A 21,658-nucleotide genomic window follows, 5' to 3' on the forward strand; every position below is an offset into this window, starting at 1 on the left:
GAGTGAGATGAGCCCCCAGCCCTTCAGAACTCTCTCTGCATGACGTCACACGGTATGGAATCTCCCTGTGGGCAATGTAAGTCACCTGTCCTAATTCTGTTCCCTCCCAGCTCCTTGGGCCCTTTGCCGAGAGTGGCGTTGGCTCTGTACAGCACTGCTTAGCAGGAGCTGTAAACACTGGTGTGTTATCAGCATTGTTTTTCTCCTGGACTCAAAACAGAGCATCATACCAGACACTGAAGAAAGCAAATCCATCCAATCTCCTTGTTCCCTGCACCGTCTTGCTCCTGGTTTTCTTTATAATCATTACGATAGAGCAGCTCCTGCTCTGTGCTCAGGTCATGCTACTCGCCACCAGGTTAAAAGGTCCATTAGCACTTTTCTCTCTTTGAGAAATGCTAATAAACAAGTTGCTCCTTGGTCTTCATTTGGTAAGACCTTAATGGCTGATCCTTCTCCTGCGTATGCTGCAGGTAAATTGTGCAAAGCAGATGAGTAGCGCAGACCAGGATGCTTCTGCTTTGCAACAGCCATGCAGACAAGATCCTGCCTAAGATGGTGAGGGCAAGAGCATGGGAAGAGCACAGAGGATGAGGAACTTTGTATCCATACTTTTGTTGTAAGCAGCATGATCATGGAACAGCCTCAGGGCTCGGTGCTTTGAGCATCCCTGCATGGTGCACACGGGGGGCTGGAGGATGGATGCCAGCAAGCAGAGAGGAGACGGCTGCTTCCATCAGCTGCTGCCCTGCCTTAGCACAGCTGTCCATCTGGGTGACAGTCATGCAGCACCATGCTCTGGCTTACTCACTGATGTGAACCACTGACTTCAGCAGTTTCTGATCCTAGCACTCAATTTTACTGGCCAGCATCGCTTGGTCTTGACTGGCAAAGCTCCCGTATTTGTAAGATCCAGGCTGCTACGGGCTGGCGTTCATTGCTGAAGAAGGAGAGTTCTTCTACTACCACCCCTCGATCCTGAGCCCACAGTCATGTTGCATCTCTTCCTCAGTAACCTGAGGTATCATGGGCATACTGAGCTAGAAATAATTCACCTTTATGTTGTCAATCCAGATCTACCTCAGCCATTTCAATCCTAGCAGCCTGATCCACCTGCTGGTTGTTGTGATGTTCTTCAGTGGCACGACTCTTGGGCACATGAGCATCTGTGTGATGTACCTTTACAACCATGTTCTCTATCAGGGCAGCAAGATCTTTCCACAGTGCAGTGGCCCAGATGGGTTTGCCTCTGTGCTGCCAGTTCTGCTTCCATAGCTGTCACTGCACTCATAGGGGCATTTACCACCATCCAGGACTCAGCATAGAGGCAGAGCACTGCTACTTCTCCCATTCAGCAATGTCTAAAGCCAGCTGGATGGCCTTCATTTCTGCAAATTGACTCGATTCACCGTCTCCTTCAGTAGCTTCTGCAGCTCATTGCGTAGGACATACAGCAGCCTTCCACTCCAATGTTTTTCCACCGTTTGACAGGACCCATCAGTGAACAGGGCATGTTTCTTCTCATTTTCTGGCCGTTCATTGTATTCTAGAGAATCTTCAGCACGTATCACCTCCTATTCTGGTGATACTCCAAAATCTTTGCCTTTGGGCTGTCCATAATCATTTCTAAGCTTCCTGGATGACTGAGATTCCCTATTCAAGTCCATTATGTAATCAGTGCAAACCAACTTACTCTACATAGGATAAATTGCACATTTCTATGATTCTGTTGTGTAATTCAGCATTTGTGATCAGAGGGCTGGCAGAGCTGCTCCAGGTGACCCACGAGCTCCATCACTACCTGTTTCCATAGCGATGCTCAGCTTCACACCCCACTGTGTTTTGGCAGGAGCTTGGGTCAACTGTAGCACCCCAGACCACTGATGATCACTTGCAGGCAGCCCCCATTAACATTGCACGTGGGAGGTATGAGCTAAGAGTGACATGGGAACAGCTCACAGCCCTGAAATGAGCATGAGTAATACCAAAAGGAGAACATGCAGACAGGAAGCTTCAAGCCCACCCAGCCCTTCCCTGGTCAGGAGACAGGTTTGTATGTCTGTGGCCTCAACTAGAGCAGAGAGCAAGCTCTCGGCAGAGGTGGGTGTTCCTCTTCTGGCAGGTGCTGCTCATTGCCACAGCAGTGCCGAACAGCAGCCTGCTCTCCTTGTGGGGGATTCAGCCTTGCTCTGCTCTCAGCTCCTCAAGAGCTGCAGGATGTGCTCTCCTTGTGCCCTCCACAGCCAAGCAGGGCAGAGCACAGCAGGGCCTCCTGCATGCAGAGGATGCAGAAATAGCAAAAGCCATTTTCAGTCACTCCCAGTAGCAGCACGTAAGTAGTTCTGAGAAATATAGAGACATCTGCAGCTTTAGCATCTCTAGGTGACTCCTGGGCCTTGCCGCCATCCAGGCAAAGCTCATTGCCTCTGTGCGCCCAAAGCATGCACAGACTGCAGCTCTTATTTCAGAGAAGCAAGGGGTAGCTTTAAAATCCAGGATTTAACTTTCCCAACTTTCACAGTGCCATGCCCCAAATTTAAACCCAAGATCTTTCACAGCTGAACCAAGCACACTGTCTGCAAGCCAAAAGATCATTTTCCAAGGAAATCAGAATGACAACAGTTAGGCAGGCAAAATGCATGAGCCATTCATTTTCTCAGTACTACAGGGGCTAAACTTTACTTCTTTGCAAACAAATTGGAAGGACTAGGACCACTCTCCCCAAGACATGGACTGAAGCTGTAAATGAAAAGACATTTCCTTCTGAATCAGTTTTTGAAATCCCTTCCCAGAATGTGAACTGCACAGAAAACACCGTAACTGAAATTGCAGAGGACAGTCCTGCACTATTGCTGCTATGAACCTTAGAATAGAGAAGAGTATTTCTCTTTCTGTGAGGTCCTCACGAGCCTGCTGAGATGGAGCTGTGGTTTTGCCTCTTTACAGAATTTACTGGAATCACAGCTCTAAATCCTGCACCTTGCACACAGAGCCAAGCCAGTAAAGTTGGACAAAATTGCTAGGAACCATTTGACTAAAAATACCACACAGTATCACTTAGTTACCTCATCAACTAAAGAAACACTGGCTGGAAATCCATGTCAGCCGGTCAGAGCCCTGAGAAAGCTTTTGTGCTCCCAAAGGTGTAACAGAACTAGCAGAAAACCTGAGCTGAAAATCATTAGCATGGGGAAGAAATGATGCAGCAGGAGCAGGAGCGCACAGATGTACCTTTAGGAACTTCAGGTGTGCTTAGGAAGCAGTTCAAGAGCCAAACCGATGTCCTGTGTGGCTTCAAGGAGCAGAGCCAAAGCTGCGAGTGAACTTTAGCTGCAAGACTGTGATGTGGAGGATGGGCACTACCAAAGTGCTTGCTGTTGGAAGGAAAATCCCTTTGTTCCAAGCAGAAAAACGCTCGTTTGTGCTACTGCGTGAGGAGATGAAAGTTTGGAGGTAAATGAATCATACAGCACTGACAGAACGTCTGGAAACAGCCGTACTGAGACCTGCAGGCCGGGCGCTGCGGGCAGATCCCCAGGGCTGTGATAGTGGGGGAAACAGAGAAGAACGTTGGCAGTAAGAATAAAGGGAGACAGTGTTTGGAAAGCAAAGCTCTGAGAGAGATAAGGCTCGTCTTTGGAAACGAGGAAGAAAAGGAATATTGATGGTTGGGACTGTTTACGGCGGGGCTCCGAAGGCGACAGCAAAACGTAGCGCCCCGCTTTGAAGCGGACAGAACGGCGCAGAGCCGCCGCCACAGCGAGCCCCGCTAAGCCCCGCCCCCAGCCAGGAACAGCCTCACTGGGTACCTCCGGTCACGTGACGGCGGACGTCCGCCGGGTGGCCTTTCGCTCCTCATTGGTTCGTCCTCCGCTCCTCATTGGTTCGTTCTCATCACGTGGCGAGGGGGGACGTCGGAGCCGCTGCGCTCCTATTGGCGGCCGGCAGAGTTCCGGGGCGGGGCGCGGCACGCGGATGTGGAGGCTGGCGCGGACGCTGTGGCGCGGCCTGGCGTGGAGTGCGGGCACGGCCATGGCCGAGGGACCCTCGGCGGCGCGGCGGCCTAAGGGTGTCCCGCGGCACGTATGGGCCCGCGAGCGGCGGCGCAGTGCGGGCACGGGGCTGTCGGGGCCCAACACCGTGTACGTGCAGGTGGTGGCGGCCGGCAGCCGCGACGCGGGCGCCTCCGTCTACGTCTTTTCCGAGTTCAACCGGTGAGTGCGGGGACTGGGGCCGGAACGGGGCTGCTGGGACGGGGCTGCCGGCCCGTGCTGACCCCCGTGTCCCTCAGGTACCTGTTCAACTGCGGCGAGGGGACGCAGAGAGCCATGCAGGAGCACAAGTGAGTAGTGAGGGGAGCCGCGGGGGGACGTCCCGGGCTGCGCCGGCCCCGGCTTACCGCCCCGACCCGCTCTGTCCCCAGGCTGAAGATCTCGCACCTGGACAGCATCTTCCTCAGCAGGGTGGCCTGGGCCAACGTCGGCGGGCTGCCTGGTGAGTGGGTCCTGTGCCTGGATCTGGCCGCAGGGGCGGGGCTCGGCTCTGCCCGCAGCCTCTCGGGGCCTTTAGGGGTTCGTTAGCTGCGGTGTGGCATCGCCTCAGGGTGCGGGGCAGGGTGCTGCTTGTCTGTGCACGTGGCTTTGTGGGCCCGAAGCCTGCAGGAGATGCTGGTGCTGCTGGCACTGAGAGCTTTGTGGATCTGAGTTAGAAAGACCTGTTCCTGATGCTTTCTGTGTCTGCAGAGATGAGCAACTTGTTGAAACCACCACAAAGCTGAGGCAAAATTGAGATTGAGATTTCGGGTCTGGTCTTCCATGAGAAGGTCTGAGAGTGAGGGGGACCTTCCCAGCAAGATCCATCACCTCTTTGTTTGGCTGTGATGAAGTTGTTTCTGTGCTTTGTTTTAGGTATGATCCTTACGTTAAAGGCTATGGGGCTTCAAAGGTGTGTCTTTCTAGGGCCGCCAAAGCTGGTAAGTAGTGGAAGGTTGCAGAGAGGGGATGGGAAAGCATGAAATATTGGTACTTACCTTTCAATTGGGAGAGCTGGTGTCAAGGCCTCTCACTATAAGAAAGACATTGAGGCCATGGAGCATGTCTAGGGAAGGGCAGTGAACTCATGAGCAGAAGTCTAATGAAGAGTGGCTGGGGGAACTGGGATTATTTAGATTATTACGAAAAGGAGGCTCAGGGGTTATCTTATAGCTCTCTACAACTACTTGAAGAGAGGTTGTGGTAAGATGGAGATTGACCTCCTCTGCTGTGTAGTTAATGATAAGACAAGAGGAAATGGCTCAAGTTGTACCAAGGGAAATTCAGGTTGGATATTAGGAAAAATTTCTTCTCTGAAAGAGTGGTTGGGCACTGGAATGGGCTGCTCAGGGAGGTGGTGGAGTCACCATCCCTGGAGGTATTCAAGAAATGTTCAGATGTTGTTCTGAGGGATGTGGTTTAGTGGGAAAATATTGGTGGTAGGTGGATGGTTGGACTGGGTGATCTTGGAGGTCTCTTCCGACCTTGATGATTCTATGACTCGAAGGCAGTGGATCATCTGAGTCTGAGATGCTATTCTGGGACAGCACCAACCCGAAGGCTGTGCCAGAGAGGTTGGGTTTCAAAAGCAAATCTCTTACATACAAGGCAGCATCACACTTCTACTTCAAACTGCCTTGTCAGTCAGTTTTAGAAAACAAGGGGAGTTCTTCTGACTGTTTTTCTTCCCCACATTTTAATAGAAGCTTGGTATCTGAAAACCTGCTTAAGGCAATTCTTAACAGTCTAATGCCATATCTAGGCTTACATTTCTGTTCCTCACTGTCATTTAATTTCCTTGTAGTATCTGCTAATGGTCATTCAAGGGATGGGAGGCACTGCTATTCATTTTCCTTTCTTTCTGTGAATGGGTGATGCCTGCTGGGGGTGGCATACTTGCCCACTGCTTTCTGGCTGTGCGCCGCCCAATTTCTTGATGAGATACTGAGCTTCTGATTTCATGGAAGTAAAGTATAGCTTCTGAAAGTGTTGCTTTTGGTTTGCACTGCTGAGGGGCAGTTCATTGACTCACTTTTTTTTTTCCCCCCCAGCAAAACTACTTGAAAGCTATTCGTCTCTTTCCTGGACCCCTAAAAAGAATGGATTTAGGTATGTATGTTAGGGGTATGCAGCCAATATAAAGTTGTAAATTGTTGGTTTCAACTGTATCCAAAGTTAGGCACTACCAACATCAGAATAAGTAACTCGGGTTTGGGTCCCTTTAAATCCATCCCAAGAACTGTCTGGGAGAAAAGTAGTGTTTCCAGGTCTGGTTGTGGCAGGCAGCTGCCAGTCTGCCCAAGTAGTATATGGGACTCAGCTTCAAAGCACTGTTAAGGAAGCTTGCTTCTGGAGATTGCCAGTGAACTTGCTTACCATGGTGTTATGAACTCTGTTTTGAGGGCAGTGGGCTTCCAAGAGCTTTAATTATTCTTTGATCCTTGCTTTGGGGCAGAAAAATGGAAGGGGGTTGGTCATTCAGTTTTTTTTTCTTTTCCTGGTAGTAATTCTTATAGCCTATGAATGTCTTATGAACTTCTTAATGCCTGTTTTTGTCCTCTTCCCAGCTGTGCAGTTGCACACAGAGCCAGAGTACAAGGATGAGACAATGACAGTCCACCAAATACCTCTAATAGGTGAGCGTGTGATGCAGTAGTTAAACAGGAGAAGCGCTTGTTCATTAATTTTGCTTAAGGTGATTAAAGGAGCAGTTTCTGTTTGCAAGCCTGAGTAAGCAGAGGTTCAAGAATTTGCGTGTTTTTCTCAGCAGTAGGATCTCTCAAAGAAATGAGACATGCTCAGTCAGCTTTCATTTGTTCTTTTAGTAGTGGGTGTAGAATGACGTGTGTAACAGGGCTGAGTTTTGGCTTTATTAGCCAGCTGAGGATTCCTGCTGCTGAAAGTTGCAATACTTGAAGAACAGGCATAGCTTTCATAGAGTCTAGCTATTCTGAGGGAACCTGGAGGATTTAGACAACAGGTGGCACCTGAAGACCAAGTCAGACTGATGGAATGGTGCTGTATGTTGGTGTGGTTGGAATGCTAATGTCACAGAAGAGGAAATGCTGCTCTTGCTTTTCTTGCTTGTCCACTTTGCTTGAGAGGTTTTTGCCTGTTTTTCTTGGATTTGGAACAGGAAAACCATTAGCTGCTGAAAGTACATTTCCTCAGAGTCCTGGATTATCAGCCCAAGATGGAAGTAGCTCAGAAAGTGACACAGAGCCTGGATCCCCAAGAGCTGCACAGCAGAGCTTGGATGAGAGCAAGGAGAAAGGAAGCCCAAAGAAAACAGGTGAAAACAGTGGAACTTTTAATGTGCTTGAAATGAAACCAGAATAAGGATTTTTTTTGTTTTGTTTTGTTTTTGTCCTCTAAGCTGTTTGTCTGATGCAAGTGAGATCTGTACAGGAGCTCAGCTGAAGGATGGTGTGGAGCACAGTGAGGTCTAGTACTTCAAAACTTAAAGCAAAACTAAGAAGGCCTAAACACAGGACTTGATTCCTGTGTGGAGTTGTGATTAGGCCTTGTATTGATTTGCTCCTGTCTGGAGTGGGCTCTTCAGCCTTTGTAACGTGAATATGAATGGATGCTGATCAATGTTCAGACAAGGGTTTTAGGACACTTTGTTGATGGGCTGCAGGTTGGCTGGATGATGTTGCTTCACTAATGCTTTAATAAAAATTCATCTTGGCTTAAGGGAAAGTGATATTCAGTGAAGACAGTCAGTAAGTTTTCTTTCTGTTGCAGATGATGAACAGAAGCATGAGAGCAGGCATCCTGATCTGGTCATGGCATTCCTTTGTAAAGTAAGCTGGCACACAAAGATACCTTGTTCAGTACTTCATCTTGCTAGTTGGATTTATTTGTAAATAGTGTTTTCAAGCAAAAATTTAGAAGCTTTATAGCCCTACTTTCAAAAAGGCAGCAATAGTAGGAATAGAAGCCAGTTAAAGCTGGAAGGTTTTTTACTAGGCAGCCAGTTAAGAGTAGACATGTTCCATTTTTTCAGTGTGTTTATACTATAGAAGTCTCTCCTGCCTATATTACAAAAGAAGAGAGAGAGAGAGAAGCAATAGCCTGATCCTCAACACCCAAAAGGTCTGGGGAAAACTTTTTGGGAGTAAGTTAGACCAGTGGCAGGGGAGCTAGTAATAAAAAAAAACAAACAACAACTGTCCAACCTTCCTTGTCTGGAAGGTGATTTGTTAAAGATTTGCTGTTCCACATCTACTGGGTGTGATATGCTGGGTTCTTCATGTCTTCACTGGAATAGTGGAGAAGACTGTGTCACAAAATCTGATATTGAAAGGGAAGGGGAGAAAAAGAAATGCCTTGGCTTCTCAGGAAATAGCTAAGCTGGACATAATGGATCTTATTTCCTGGCATTCCTTAATGTTCTTTTATTTGGTTGATTAATTCTGTTTTAACTCTTTTCAGATTCATCCAAAGAAGGGAAAATTTTTAGTGCTTAAAGCACAGGAGATGGGTCTGCCAGTGTGAGTATGAGAGCCCTGCACGGGGGAATGGGGCCAGCCCTGGTGTATTGAGGATGTCAAGCTAAATTTTCAATGCCTTGTTTTCAGGGGAACACCAGCCATTCTTCCTATAATTACAGCTCTTAAAAATGGGGAGAGCATCACTTTTGAAGGCAAGGAGGTAAGATGCATATATGCTTTCTGGCTGTGGGTCCAGTGAAGGAGGGAAGTGGCAAAATTTTTCTGTGGAAGGGTGGGTGATAGTTTTCCTCCTGTTTTCATCTCTGCTGAGGTGTTTGTATGGGTTTTGGCGTTCAAGCTTTGAGTGGTTACTTTTGGTGACTGGTCCTTGTTTTCAGCCCCAAGTTGTTTCTGAAGGTGGCTCTTGAGGAGTGTCTGTTGGAGGATGTTGTGAGGGTGATTACAGAAGTACACTCTGAAATGTGTTCATTTGTGACCATGAATGTCTCTGATTTGCTGGGGCTTCTCGGTTTCACTTTCTCAAGCTGATGCAGATTTAGTTGTGAACTGATCCCTACGTATTTTAAATCTGGGACTTGAATGCTTGTACAGCCATTGTTCCCTCCTTACTCTGCACTTCTTAGACCACAGAGGCGAAGTGAGCTTTAATCTCTCAGACTCTAGTTGGAAGTAGAGGCAGTCAGCCCTGGCAGTGTCCCGGGGGATCTGTAAGTGAAGACCATAACCTGGATGGATACAGCTGTCGTATCTTTTTGTCATAAGAATTTAGCAGAGCTTCTTTTCCTAAGCAAGCTGTTTCTAGTGTCTGAATCTGCACTGAGAACCCGGAAGCTGCTAAAATTCCCTTTGTTTTCTTTTTTTTCTTCTAAGATCAGGATTGTGTTTATTGTGACACAGCAAAATGCAAACTTGTTCCTGTCCTGCCCTCTCACTGTATGAGGACTGCACTGTGGTTTTGCTGAGTGTTGAGTGAAGTTGCCTGAAGCTGCTTCTGCAGCCCCAGCAGCCTGCTGGGAGCTTGCTGGTAGAACTGCTGAATGGAGACTGACGTAATGATGCACAAAGGGCTGCTTGTACACCTTCACCCCACAGTGTGGTGTTTGTATATCTGTCTGCAGCTTTCACCTGAAGAACTGTGCGCCCCTGGTGATCCTGGCCCAGTGTTCATTGTGTTGGAATGTCCTCATGAGGGCTTTGTGGATGCTGTCTGTGAAAATGAGACCTTCCGAAGGTAGCGGGGATGGGTGACCTGAAGTGTTTGGGGGAAGACGTCCGTGCTGAGCCTTCTAGAAAAGGCAGGTCTATGTGTAGGACCTGTGGGATTCTGTGACTGTGACAGATCTGTCTTCCCAGAGCTTTCAGAGGAGGAAATAGGCACTGGTTTCTTACTATGGAGCCATGCTGAGGCTCCTGCTTTTTTGTGCAGTGAGCCTAGGTGCTTAGTTTGTGTGCAATATCTCTGTGAGACTTGTGCAGAGGCGCACCGAGCTTCTGAAAGGCTCTGCTCCTCTTGGAGGAGGGTAGCTGTTTGGGGTGGGAGAGTGGAGATGTCAGCACACAAGTACTTAGACCCTCATGTGAGCCTTAGGCCTACTGCTGTGGGGAGTCTGGAGCTCCTGGGCTGTGCTGTTGAGATCTGTGCTCTGCTTGCTCCTGGGGGAACAGCTCCAGTAATACCAGAGTGGAATTGGAGGGAATGCCAAGGGGGTTAAGGATCATTCTCACGTATCCTTTCTGTATTTGCTCCAGGTACCAGGAAGGACTCAGTGAGGATAAGGTTGCCTTGGTTATTCACATGACTCCAGAGTCGGTGCTTCGGGACAGCCGCTACCAGCAGTGGCTGGAGAGGTGTGTGGTCTTCTGATTACTTGGCTTTACATCATTACTGGACAGCAGCGTTCTGATGTTGTGAAGATTTTCCCAGAGACGGTGCTGAGTGGCAGCACAGCTCTGTCTTAGATGAGATTTTTAGCAAGTGGCTCAGCAGTGTGCATATGGCAATGTGGGACTGACGCTGTTGAACATTTCGTCATCCTCTTGTAGATTTGGACCTGGAACTCAGCACTTGGTGCTCAATGAAAACTGTTCTGCAGTGCACAATGCGCGCAGCTACAAGATCCAAAGCCAGCTGAACCTCATCCACCCAGAGATCTTCCCTCTGCTCACCACATACCAGAGCAAGGTAGGCAAGGCCCTTCCTGTCTCTGTACCTCGCACCCTTGGGTGAGGAACGTGTTTCACGTTGTACTTCTCCCTGCAGGAAGAAGAGGCTGTATGCAGTGTGCCCGTTGTGCGAGGAGAGTGCCTTTTGAAATACCACTTTAGACCCCAGCAGGAGTGGCAGAGGTCAGTGGCAATCTTCTTGGCACTTCAGTTTTTGAGTGTTGGGCTATCAGCTGTGTTCTGAGGGTTGTGCCCCTGTCACTGAAAATCTAAAGTGTGGGACACAGATGTGAATGAATTGCTGATTTAGTAATTTGGGCAGTAGTTTGGAGGGTTGTTCTAATTCCTCACTCTTGAAGTCCAATATGCATTTCTCTGCCCTCTGCTTTTGATCTTGTGTGCTGTGCACCCAACTGGCGGTGATAGGGAGAGACTCCTCAGGAAGCCAAGTGAAAATCTTGCCAGACTTTGTGTGTTCAAATGGTATCAGAGCCTAAAGCCCCAGGTGATTAAACAGAGCGGGCTCTGCACTGTCACTTGCTAGTGTGCAAGCAGGAGAAGGTGTTGGATGGAGCTGTAGAGGGCAGGGGGTTCTGTGATACACCATTTACTGAGACTCAAAATTATGTCTCTTTGAGCAGAATAGGAGACCCTAGATGCTGAGAGGAAATGATTTTTCTTAAAGGTGCCGAGGCCTGCAGTAGTGCTCGTGCAGTGATGCAGAACCAGCGGACACTGATGGGTGCCTGGAGCCCTGTCGGGTGGTTGCTGTTCTTGCAGGAGTCTCACTGCTTCCCATGGTGGGCCATGCAGTGCCCTCTAGTGTCTACAGTCTGAACCTTCACGGTGCAGAAGCATAGCGCTGTTACAGGAGCTTTGGTGGGATGGCTGTTTTAGTGGGGATGTTCAGTCCTGCCTGACCTTTCTAGCCCATGCCATACTCATGGGTTTGTCTTCTCCCACTGCTTGAAATAGAAGAAATATTTGACCCTTTGTTGGAAAGCTGTTTTGGCACAGTAATTCATCATGCTGCTCTGAAAAGTCAGTTCCCTGTCACCCCCCCATCCTGATGCCTGGCCTTTTCTTTCAGAGATGCTGTGACTGTCTGTGATCATGATGCATTTGTTGCTGAAGCCATGGATCTCCCTAACTTCCAGACTCGTGTGAAGGAATGCAAAGAGAGCCTGCCTGCTGTACCAGGTAAGGATCAGCAACTTGTCTTATCTCATGTAAGGGCAAGCAGAAGGTCCTGGTGAGCCAGTGCTTTAAAGCTCAGGTCAAGCTGTGAATGTGCAGTTTTTCTGCTGCCCAAGATGTGCTATGAAGTCCTCCTGGAGCTGTGCAAATTCCAGGCTGAGCTCAACCTGAGTTTAGTTTATACCTGTTGAATTATGCAGTCTTCTGCTTCTGTTGTTCTGAAGCTGCTAGGTTTGGGGATTGACCACTTGGGGACAACTACAGACAAAGATCTGTGTGGTGTTTCTCTGTGGTGATGAGCTCTGCTTGTGTTGAATGCTGTCGTAGCAGGCAAAGTGCAAGGGAAATACCCTCCTCTACAAGCAGCTTCCTGTGAAGTGTTCTCTAACTTTCAGTTGTCCTGTTGGTAGTGAGGCTTTCCTGGTATGGTGCAGCACCACCCACTCACTGTCTGGATCCTGCTGCAGAGAGTTAGGGCAGGGTGGAACAGTAGCTAGATCCCCCTTGAACTGACAGCTCTGTGTTGGCCAGTGAGATGAGTCCTCATTTGCCTGCCTTGTTATATGCAGCTGTGCATTCTGCTTTGTTTTCGTGATTGTACCTGTTCTGTTTTCTGTCCTCCCACGGTAAATTCTGATGCTGTGGGAAAGCTAGAAGCTAAGGTGAACAAAAATGAACGTTCCAGGTGTGGAAATGCTCGGCTGTTGAACTGAACGGTGTCTGACTGGGCAGTACATGGATAATGCTTACAAACTCGTGTGCATTTTTGCAGGAAATGTGAATCCTTATCCTGAAATTGTATTCTTGGGAACAGGATCTGCAATTCCAATGAAAATCCGAAATGTCAGTTCTACACTGGTAAACACTAGGTAAATCATGTGTGTTTTGCTTAGGGAGAGGCTCCATGTTCTGAGGGTGTTTCCCAAGGGTGGTTTTGAGCAGAGTGCTGATGACACAGGAGAGTGGCCCTGTAGTGGAGTCTGTAGGACTTCTGTCTCTGTAGGGAGGGAAGGCTTGAGAGTTACTTGTAAACACAGGCATTTAATGTCTTCATTTTGCCATTTGCCCCAAGAGTGTGTTCACCATCAGTATAGCAGCAGAAGGAGCTTGTGGATGGAACAGTATCTAGAACTTTGGCTAGTAGGAGTAGCAGTAGAGGTGCAGCACTGACAGCTCTCTGCCCTCCAACCCAGCAGATCCCCTTCCCTGAACAGACCCTGCTCAGTGCTCATCCAGTGGCTGCCACTTGTCTTTGTCACTTGTCTTGCCAGCTCAACCCGATCCCTGCTCTTGGACTGCGGGGAAGGAACCTTTGGACAGCTCTGTCGCCACTATGGAGAGCAAGTTGACCAAGTGTTGTGTAACCTAGTAGCTGTGTTTGTGTCTCACATGCATACGGATCATCATTCGGTAGGTTATGTGTTGGAATGAGCAGGAGCTGTGTGCAGGTGTCTTTGTGTTTGGGAGCCAGATGCAGCTGCAGCTGGTGAATGTAGGCTGCTCTGCTCTCAAGGCTGCAGTTCCCCTCTTGTTCCCCAGGCACTGCTGAATCTGTCTGTTTCTAATCCCTTTTTGCATCCTGTTAGTGGTCCCTGTAGATTGTTTAGAGATGTTTTTATTTTTATTTAGTTTATTTTTAAATCAGTATCCAACCCAGCTTCCTTTGGTGCTGTGCAATAAATCCTCACAGAGGGATCAGTTGGTCTGTTCTAGGTTGGGCCTGGTTGGGGCAGGGTGTTTGCTGGTCTCCTGTCTCATGTGTGGAAACCAGTCTGAGAGTGATGTGTTGGCTGGAGACTTTCTGCTCTCTCTTCTGCTGGGAGCAGACACAGCTCTGGAAGGGTGGAGAGGCATGGTGTTATGGGCTGCTGGTCACCAGCTTGTGGCATAAGTAGTGACAGTGTTCCAGCAGCTCAGTACGATGCAGTTACTGGGGAAAAAAAGGTGGTTGGTACTTCTGATTGTAGATGCTCCTGAAACTGCGCCTTGCTGAGCTGCTGTAGCACTGCTGACACTTTTGTTCCTGGGTCTTTCTGACTGCAGTTTGCTGTCTTTTGGTCCCTTTTGCAGGGCTTGGTCAACATCCTCATGGAGAGGCGGAGAGCTTTTGTAAGTTGTGCTTTTGTTTCACTGCTCCCAAATGTATCTTGAACAAGGGAAGGAAAACTTTTCCTATGTGGTGGAAAAGCACCTTCTTTTCCCACGGCTTTTCTTCTGTGTGATGCAGTGTCTGCCTAGTACTGATTCTCCTCCTGTCTTTCCTTTTGCAGGCTTCCCTCGGTCGAGCTTTTAGCCCTCTATTTCTGGTAGCACCTGAACAGATCATGCCTTGGCTACATGAGTACCACGACAACTGTGAATCGATTCTCAGAGACATCAAGTGAGTTTTCTGTGTGGTATGTGAGGAAGTACTCCTGCTGGGTCCTTATTCAAGGCAAATGACCGTCATTTGTTCTCCCCATCGTTTTACTGAAGCTCTTTGACACCTTCCACTGTGCAGGACTGCGATGTGTGACTTGCACAGGAGATGAGAGGATCTGTTGTGCAACACTTGGTTGTGCTTCCTAAGAGGGGCTTGCAGATTATGAAAAGGGAGGTGGGCTGGTTTGAAATGACTCCAGAAAGGCAGGGTGTGTGACAGTAGGGAAGAAACGATTGGATGAGTTTGTGGGGCCCTGGATAGCAAAAGCAGAGGGGAAAACAGATGCACAAAATCGTCTCGTTTGTCAGGCAGTGAGCAGAGAAGACACTTGTGTGAGAGTCTGCTTTAAGGTGAGATCAGGTTTTACTTTGTTCCTGTCCTCAGTTCTTTCATTTCCCTTCCCTTGCAGAATGATTACTTGCCAGTCCCTTGTGAAAGGCCGTGAGAACATCAAATCTAAAGCCAAACGGTTGATCACTTCTTTATTAGAGAACTATGACTTGGCTGAGGTAAGCTGACAGCATCATGTGCTGCAGTAAAGGACAAGAGGGAATTTGAAGTCTAATGCTCATGTTCTTGTTTAGTTTCAGACTTGCGAAGTCCAGCATTGTAAAAATGCTTTTGCATGTTCAGTGATCCACAAATCTGGATGGAAAGTAGTATATTCTGGTGACACAATGCCCTGCAAGGCCTTAGTACAAATGGGTAGGTGACAAAAACCTCTTTGAAAGACTCTGAGTATGGCCTTGAACTGTCAGTAACTGAGGTGGTCACTCCCACACTCTTTGTGCTATGACTGCAAGCCAGTGGGGGCCCTGGGTGGAGGTGAGAGTTCACTTGCTTATTTAGGCAGTTGCGTGTTCAGCTGAAGGTGAAATATGTGATTATTTACACAGGGAAAAATGCTACTCTGCTGATCCATGAAGCAACACTGGAAGATGGAATGGAAAGAGAAGCTATAGAGAAAACACACAGGTGGGTGTGTTTTGCTGTTTTATCACTGCAGGGAAAGCAAATCTGCTTAACTGGGCTTTGACCTTGGATCTGGTGGTGAGGGGCCCAAGGCCTGTAAGTAGTTCTGGTGTGCGTAGAGCTCTTCAGCACTAATATTAGAGTGTTGCTCACTGCGCCAGCTCTGTAACTCTGTTTTGAGCATCCTCAGAGAGAAATAGGGGAAGCTCTTAGACAGTAGCAATTCTACAAACTAACTAGCCCAAAGGAAAGGCCCTCAGCTTGACTGCACTGCAGGACTAAGCTTGGACAGTAGAGGTGTCATCCACACCCCTGTCAGCTATCTGCACGATTCAAACTGAGCTGCAGCCAGTGGTACTGCCTGCTGCCCCCAGTGAAAGGGGGCGATGGACTGGACAGCAGTTTCCAGCGAGTGAGCTGGACTTACTGGCACCTCTAGGTTGAGCTTTTGTCCCCAGGTTGTGAAGCACTGAAAAGCTTTGAGTTAATTAGCATGTTTTCTGCACTCTGAGTCGCATGGAAGCTAGAGACTTGCCAGCTGTGCAGGCAGTGTCTGGGCTTGCTGATGAAGACAACTTGTGCCCAGCAGGTGGTGTATAGCATCTAGTGTTTGCTGTTGGCAAGATGTGGCACTAGCTGCAAGATGCAGCCTGCTGTTCCCTGTTGGAGGAGCAGCGCTGGCTAGTGTGTATGAGTGCTGTGTTCCTGGTCCTTTTGCAGCACAACCTCTCAGGCAATTGAGATTGGGATGAAGATGAATGCTGAGTTCATCATGCTCAATCACTTCAGCCAAAGATATGCCAAGATCCCGCTGTTCAGTGAAGACTTCAGTGAGAAAGTTGGAATTGCATTTGATCATATGAGGGTAAGTTTGGAGTTTTGATCCAGACTGTGAGAAAGGTTTCAGTCCTACCTAGGGATGGCTGCTTAGGAATGAAATTTTCCATTTCTAATGAAGTATCAACGTGCTGTGTCCTTCTGAGAGCAGTTTCCTATGAAACAGCTCCTTTTACTTCTGTCAGCAGGTATCACCAACATGGAGGGGTGGGGGGCATAGTGCCCAATTCTCTTTAGGACAGGTGCTGATGCCTCTTGAGAACAGAAATCTGTTCTTCTGGATGCTTGCCTCACGTCACCTCTGTTGTTTGTGCTGTTGCCAGCTAAAAATATCACTTGCATTCCCTTTCTCTTCTTAATCAATGCACTGCCTTAATGGCTTTCTGCAAAAGATGTCTGGGATCCTAAACCCTGTAGTGCTGCTGCTGTCCTGAATGTGGGAGTAGCACACTGGCTGACGTATACATATACAGTGTGTGCATGCTTTCCTGTGAAGAGAATGGCAATAACTTGGTGTAAGGGATTGATGGACTGGCTTCTGTAAGGGTTGTAAATGCTCATCTGCCTGGCAGCTGCAAATCATCACCAAGGTGAGGCTCCTCTGTGCTGGTACCACCCAGAGGGAGGGGTGCTGTCCTGTTTGCTGAGCTGCAGAAGGCTGGGGGCGAGGGATGGCAGTTCTCAAGCAAGTGCTCTTGTGCCCAATGTATTGCAGGTACGGCTTGGTGACTTTTCAACCATCCCAAAGCTGATCCCACCTCTGAAGGCTCTGTTTGCAGATGACATAGTGGAAATGGAGGAGCGGAAGGAAAAAAGGGAGCAGCGCCTTCTGAAGGAGGCTGCAATAGTCTTGGACCAACTGACTGGTGGTGAGAACAAGGAGACACCATCCCAGAAACGGAAACAAGACAAGAACCATCAGGAAGTAACAAACAAGAAACTTAAAAAGCTTAAAACAGTGAACTGAAGGAAGAGGTAGAGAACGTTCTCTGCTCTGTAAGAGGTGCCCTGTGTTGTACAGGCCTCTGGGGCTGGCAGTGCTGGGCAGCCTGCAGGTGCCATGGCAGGAGGGGCTGGCCTTGGCGGCTGGCTGCGCTCGGTTGTCAGTGGGTCGCTGTGGGCTGAAGCTCCCAAGCATGCTGTAAGCAGTGCAAGTCCTGTGATGGCAGTATTTACCCATACGGTTCCACAGTTCCTGACCCTGGATATCAGCAATCCACGTGCCGTTTTTCTTTTAGCCAAGACTTCTCTCTGAGCTGTTTTAATTTTTGGTTTTACAATGGAAGCTATTGGTAATACAGCAGCAGTTACAATCTTGGGAGTTGCAAGAGGTGAAGTCTGGTAAGTCCTCATGGGGCTGTGGACTCACCAGAATGGGGGGAGGAGCTCTCTGGTTACACAAGGAGCGTATCTAAGTGTCAAGACCTAGGCTGTGGGAGGAAATTTCAAATAAAATGGGACCCAGTTAATTGCTTTTAGAGATCTAGGTTAATTTAAGGATCTGAATGCTGCTGCGCATTCCCATTTTATTTTGGTTTTCTTGGTTGATTTCCTCCACCCTCCCACCCCCCCATCAGAACAGTTTTCCAAAACCTTCATGACAGTCTGAATAAACCACTCAACATCACACAAAGTGTTTTGATTAGGTAGTTAATGAGGTGAGGAGTCAACAAACACCTGAATTTGGGGAGAGAATGACCTTATTTATGTGTTACAGCACCTTCATCAACCTCATAGCTGTTACAAATATGCTTTGTGCCACCAAAGCCACACCTGCTTCTGCTGCTTCATTCCTGCTGCTTTGAGATAGCAAACACTGCTTCTGCAAGGCTCCAGAACAGACAACTATGAACTTTGTTTGCTGTAGTGTGCAGGGGAGCTGGCGGCGTGAGCTGATGGAGGACAGCGAGCTGCTACGGGAGGATGTGTGATAGTTTCTCTGCTCAGACTTCTGTGTCCTGGAATCATGTGCGGGTCTGATGGGGGAGGCATTGGGAGCAGGTTGCCCAAGGAGGCTGTGGAGGCATTCAAGGCCAGGCTGGATGTGGCTCTGGGCAGCCTGGTCTGCTGGTTGGTGACCTCCACATAGCGGGGTTGGAACTGAATGAGCATTGTGGGCCTTTTCAACCCAGGCCATTCTGTGATTCATGGCTATTCCAATGAAGGAATTCCCTCTCAGAAGCTACTGCTAGGCCCCCACGTGCTCAACAGAAGGTAGCAATACATAGTAAAGATGGCTTTATTTTAAGGGGATGGAAGATTGAAGACAAAAGGGCAGCAAAACATCTTAGTAAGTTAGCTGTGCTTTGTTACGCTTGTCTAAAGGGGGGAGCTTGGCACGCTGGAGCAGAGCAGCAGGCTGTGTGGGCTTAGCAGGGTCCTATTGCTGCACAATGTGGGCACACAGAGGGCCGGGGGGCGAGCGGGCTTATTGCTGGGCTGCCGCGGATCCGTGCTGCTTCTCGTAGAAGTAAAGGCGGATCTCTTAGGTACGTGCCAGAAATGAGGAAACGCACTCGTTCTCACGTCGAGGTATTCACAAGCAGCAAGCGAGTAGCAACGGACACCGCGAGCTCCGGCTGCCCCGGGGCTGAAACGGAAAACCGGCGGGCGGGGCGATCGGCGGGCATGGCCCTACTCGTCCCCCGGGCAACCGCGGCTCCTCCCCGCAAACAGCCGCCGCATGGAGGGCGAGGAGCTGCCTACGGAGGAGGCTCCGGATCCCCGCGTCCTGAGGCTGCTGCGCCGGGCGGCTCGGGGCCTGCGGCTGCCGGCGGACAGCGTGGCGGCCGGCGATGAAGCGGCGGCGGAGCTGCGGGCGTTCGCGGCCGGGGCGGCGGGGCGGGCGCTGTTGGCGTGGCGCGGCCCCGCGGGTCGGCTGGCCCTGGGACCTCCGCCGCCGCCGGCCGCCGCCGCCCGTCCCAAGGCGCTCTTCTTCCTGCGGCCGCCCGGGCCCGGCGAGCCGCTGTGCGGAGATCTGCCCGCCGACGCCCTGCAGCACTTCGCCGCCCTGGTGGAGGAGGTAAGGCGGAGAGCGGGGCGGCTCGGCGCCAGCGCGCGGTTGGGCGGCGGGGATCCGAGCGATTCCTCGTGGGATGGAGCGCGGCCGGCTGAGGGTGAAGGAGCACAGCCGGGCCTCGGGCACGGGGCGCCCACGCTTCTTCGAGCGGCCACGTGTCTCAGCCTCGGGATAGCAGAGCTTCCTCCTCACACCTAACGTGCTGCTCTCCTGTTCTAGTTTAAAACCGTTTCTCCTTGTCCTATCGCTGTCAGACTGCGTAAAAAGTTGCTCTTCACTGAGACGTGCAGGCTTCATCTGAACCTCCCAGCCCCATTCCTCCAGATCCACAATTACAGACCCCCCGGGTTCCTCGGTCCCCGGCTCCAGCAGCGCTGCACGCCGGGCTGGATTTTGTTTTGTTTTGTTTTGTCACCCAGCAGGGCTCAGCTCCTTCCCCCACCCGCCTCTGCAGGAGGCCGCTGAGAAACGAGGAGGAGTTGCTGTTCCATTGAAATAAACTACTATAAGTGGTAAAGGTAATACAACATAAAAGGAATCAAGAGTAATAAACAAATGGGAAAGGGAGCATCTCCTAAGTGTGTGCCGCAGGCTCGGCAGCATGGAGCAAAAGAGATTGTCTTCCTATCACTGCATCACTTTGTATCTCCCTCCCCAAAACCACGTGGGAAGGTCTGGAGCACTCTGGGGTCTGTAGTTCTCCCTCAGCAGCTGTCCCAGTTCTGTCACTTCATTGCATGATGACATGATACGGAACGCATATGGAAAGTCCTGACAGGTATCCAGCCTCTATTCCATGTCATCGCATTATGCCAGAATTGTGCAACACACATATATAAATACATGCAAATAATAAACAACAATTAGGATTATATACATGTGCACATGTGTACATAAAACTGCTGACTCTTCTCCTCAGCATCAGGTCCCCTTGGAGATACACACTGAATGTCCACATTTCCTCGTGTTACCCCCCAAGTGAACTCAGGTCTCTGAGCAAAAGCAATCTTCTCCCCTGGTGCTATTTCAAAATTCCTACCTTCAGGCCAGCCTGTGTCAGTTCCAAAAGTCCTGGACAATGGGGGTTTCCCCTTCGAGCCTGTTGTGTAATCAACAGAATCCACTTGGCATCAGTCAGGGTGCCAAAAGGAGCTGTGCACAGTACCAACCACTTTGGAAGCAGCCCAAACCCGCTTGTACGCTGCCAGCATCTCCTTTTCAGTTGGAGTGTAGCACTCTTCAGGTCCTCTGGATCCTTCTGACTGCTAAACCACAGCCTGAAGCTCTGACTGACCACCTGAGGCAAGCTAGGAATCAGCTGTGGGAGCACAGGTGAAGGCAATTCAGCTGTGCTGCTGGGAGAGGGGGAGCCTGGCTGCACCTCTCCTAGATCCCATTTAAGTGCTGACTGCCACTGAGGCAGGATCTCTTCCTGGACATCGATCCTTGTGGAGAGTGTTGTGAGCCTACAGCATCAGTGAGCATTTTTCACTTATTAGCTTTCCATCACGATAATCCTGCTTAGCCTAAGCTCTGTACGCTTATTGATTTACACGTGGTGAGCCAGGCAGGCTAAAATGGACTGAAATTGTTATGATGTCTTTTCTGTGGAACGTCTACAAATGGGTCAGGGGGAGAACATCACCCCCTCAGATAGAACGATTCCTGGGGAGATCCAGGGCTTATGGGTTCTCCTTATTAGCAGTTAGCAACCATCGTTGAGAAATGGGGTCCCCTGTGTATTGTGGGGAATGTTTCTGCCTGGTGGAATACTTTCACGGGTTAGATAGAGATATCTAACTACAAAAGAAAGGCAGTTGGCCACCTCCAGAGTGGCATGGCTACTGTTAAATCAAACTGAGATAAGAGCTGACACCTTAGAAAGTGAACATCAGCTATTAAAAGATTGCACTGAAAAACTGGAACAGAAGCTTAATGTATTAACAGGGAAAAGACCAACTTTACATTCCCTGATAGGTCAGGTCTGCAATACTTCAATAGATAATAACCACACCTCTGAAACAACGGGCCTGGCTGAAACTCTAAATTAGATCTAGAGGTTCCACTTATGACGGATTCCTTGGCACTCATCCTATTATAACCCAGAAGACAAAGGAAGCACAAGGCAGGCTGGCGGGTGCCCCTTGCCCAACGGCCCCCTGCCCAAACGCATTCACACATGATGGTGAGGCCATGCACCAACAGAACTGAGGGATGTGGTGCAACATTTCAGCAGAGGCCGAAAGAGAGTGTACCCACGTGGTTACTTAGATTTGGGGGTTCAGGGGCGGAAGGTGTTGTGGTTAATGGCCCAGAAGTATCAAATTTGGCCACTGTGACGGTGCACCCTGCCCTCAGGCAGAGACTGTGTGCTGCTGTTCAGTACAGCAGTGAGAACCAGTCGGTAATAGACTGGTTAATGGCTGCATGCCGCGTGGTTTGGCTGAACAAACCAGATGTTCCATTAAACACAGGATTGTGGTCCTCCATAGGGGACCTTCAGAATTATATTTGTGAGCTGGGCAAAAGAGAAGTGATATACGAGGACTCATTCAAAAGC

The 21,658-nt window shown here is 49.4% G+C and overlaps 2 protein-coding genes across 2 annotated transcripts in view; both read left to right on the plus strand.

The window, feature by feature from the left end:
* The first annotated feature begins 3,959 nt into the window (after positions 1–3,959).
* On the plus strand, positions 3,960–17,669 carry ELAC2 (elaC ribonuclease Z 2). The gene is made up of 24 exons (XM_048965347.1): positions 3,960–4,214; positions 4,292–4,342; positions 4,424–4,494; positions 4,908–4,972; positions 6,083–6,140; positions 6,599–6,667; positions 7,168–7,323; positions 7,779–7,837; positions 8,469–8,527; positions 8,615–8,687; positions 9,607–9,719; positions 10,238–10,336; positions 10,532–10,670; positions 10,749–10,834; positions 11,742–11,851; positions 12,621–12,717; positions 13,120–13,258; positions 13,919–13,957; positions 14,119–14,228; positions 14,680–14,779; positions 14,855–14,975; positions 15,167–15,245; positions 15,963–16,107; positions 16,795–17,669. Exons 1-24 carry the CDS (start codon positions 3,976–3,978, stop codon positions 17,044–17,046), a joined length of 2,529 nt encoding a protein of 842 aa, XP_048821304.1. The 5' UTR covers positions 3,960–3,975; the 3' UTR covers positions 17,047–17,669.
* A 1,006-nt stretch (positions 17,670–18,675) lies between these two features.
* Positions 18,676–21,658, plus strand: part of DNAH9 (dynein axonemal heavy chain 9) — a 182,861-nt gene continuing 179,878 nt past the window's right edge. Inside the window, exon 1 of the mRNA XM_048965517.1 lies at positions 18,676–19,101. Within this exon, the coding sequence (XP_048821474.1) occupies positions 18,763–19,101 (339 nt within the window). The 5' untranslated portion in view covers positions 18,676–18,762. The remainder of the gene's footprint in view (positions 19,102–21,658) is intronic.

This window comes from Lagopus muta, chromosome 18 (assembly GCF_023343835.1).
Source record: "Lagopus muta isolate bLagMut1 chromosome 18, bLagMut1 primary, whole genome shotgun sequence".
Classification (NCBI taxonomy): Eukaryota; Metazoa; Chordata; class Aves; order Galliformes; family Phasianidae; genus Lagopus; species Lagopus muta.

Coding starts and splice junctions, on each gene's coding strand:
- ELAC2 (XM_048965347.1), top strand. CDS start 3,976: ATGTGGAGGCTGGCGCGGACGCTGTGGCGCGGCCTGGCGTGGAGTGCG. Junction 4,343..4,423: donor AGAGCCATGCAGGAGCACAA/GTGAGTAGTGAG, acceptor CTCTGTCCCCAG/GCTGAAGATCTCGCACCTGG. Junction 6,141..6,598: donor CCTAAAAAGAATGGATTTAG/GTATGTATGTTA, acceptor TCCTCTTCCCAG/CTGTGCAGTTGCACACAGAG.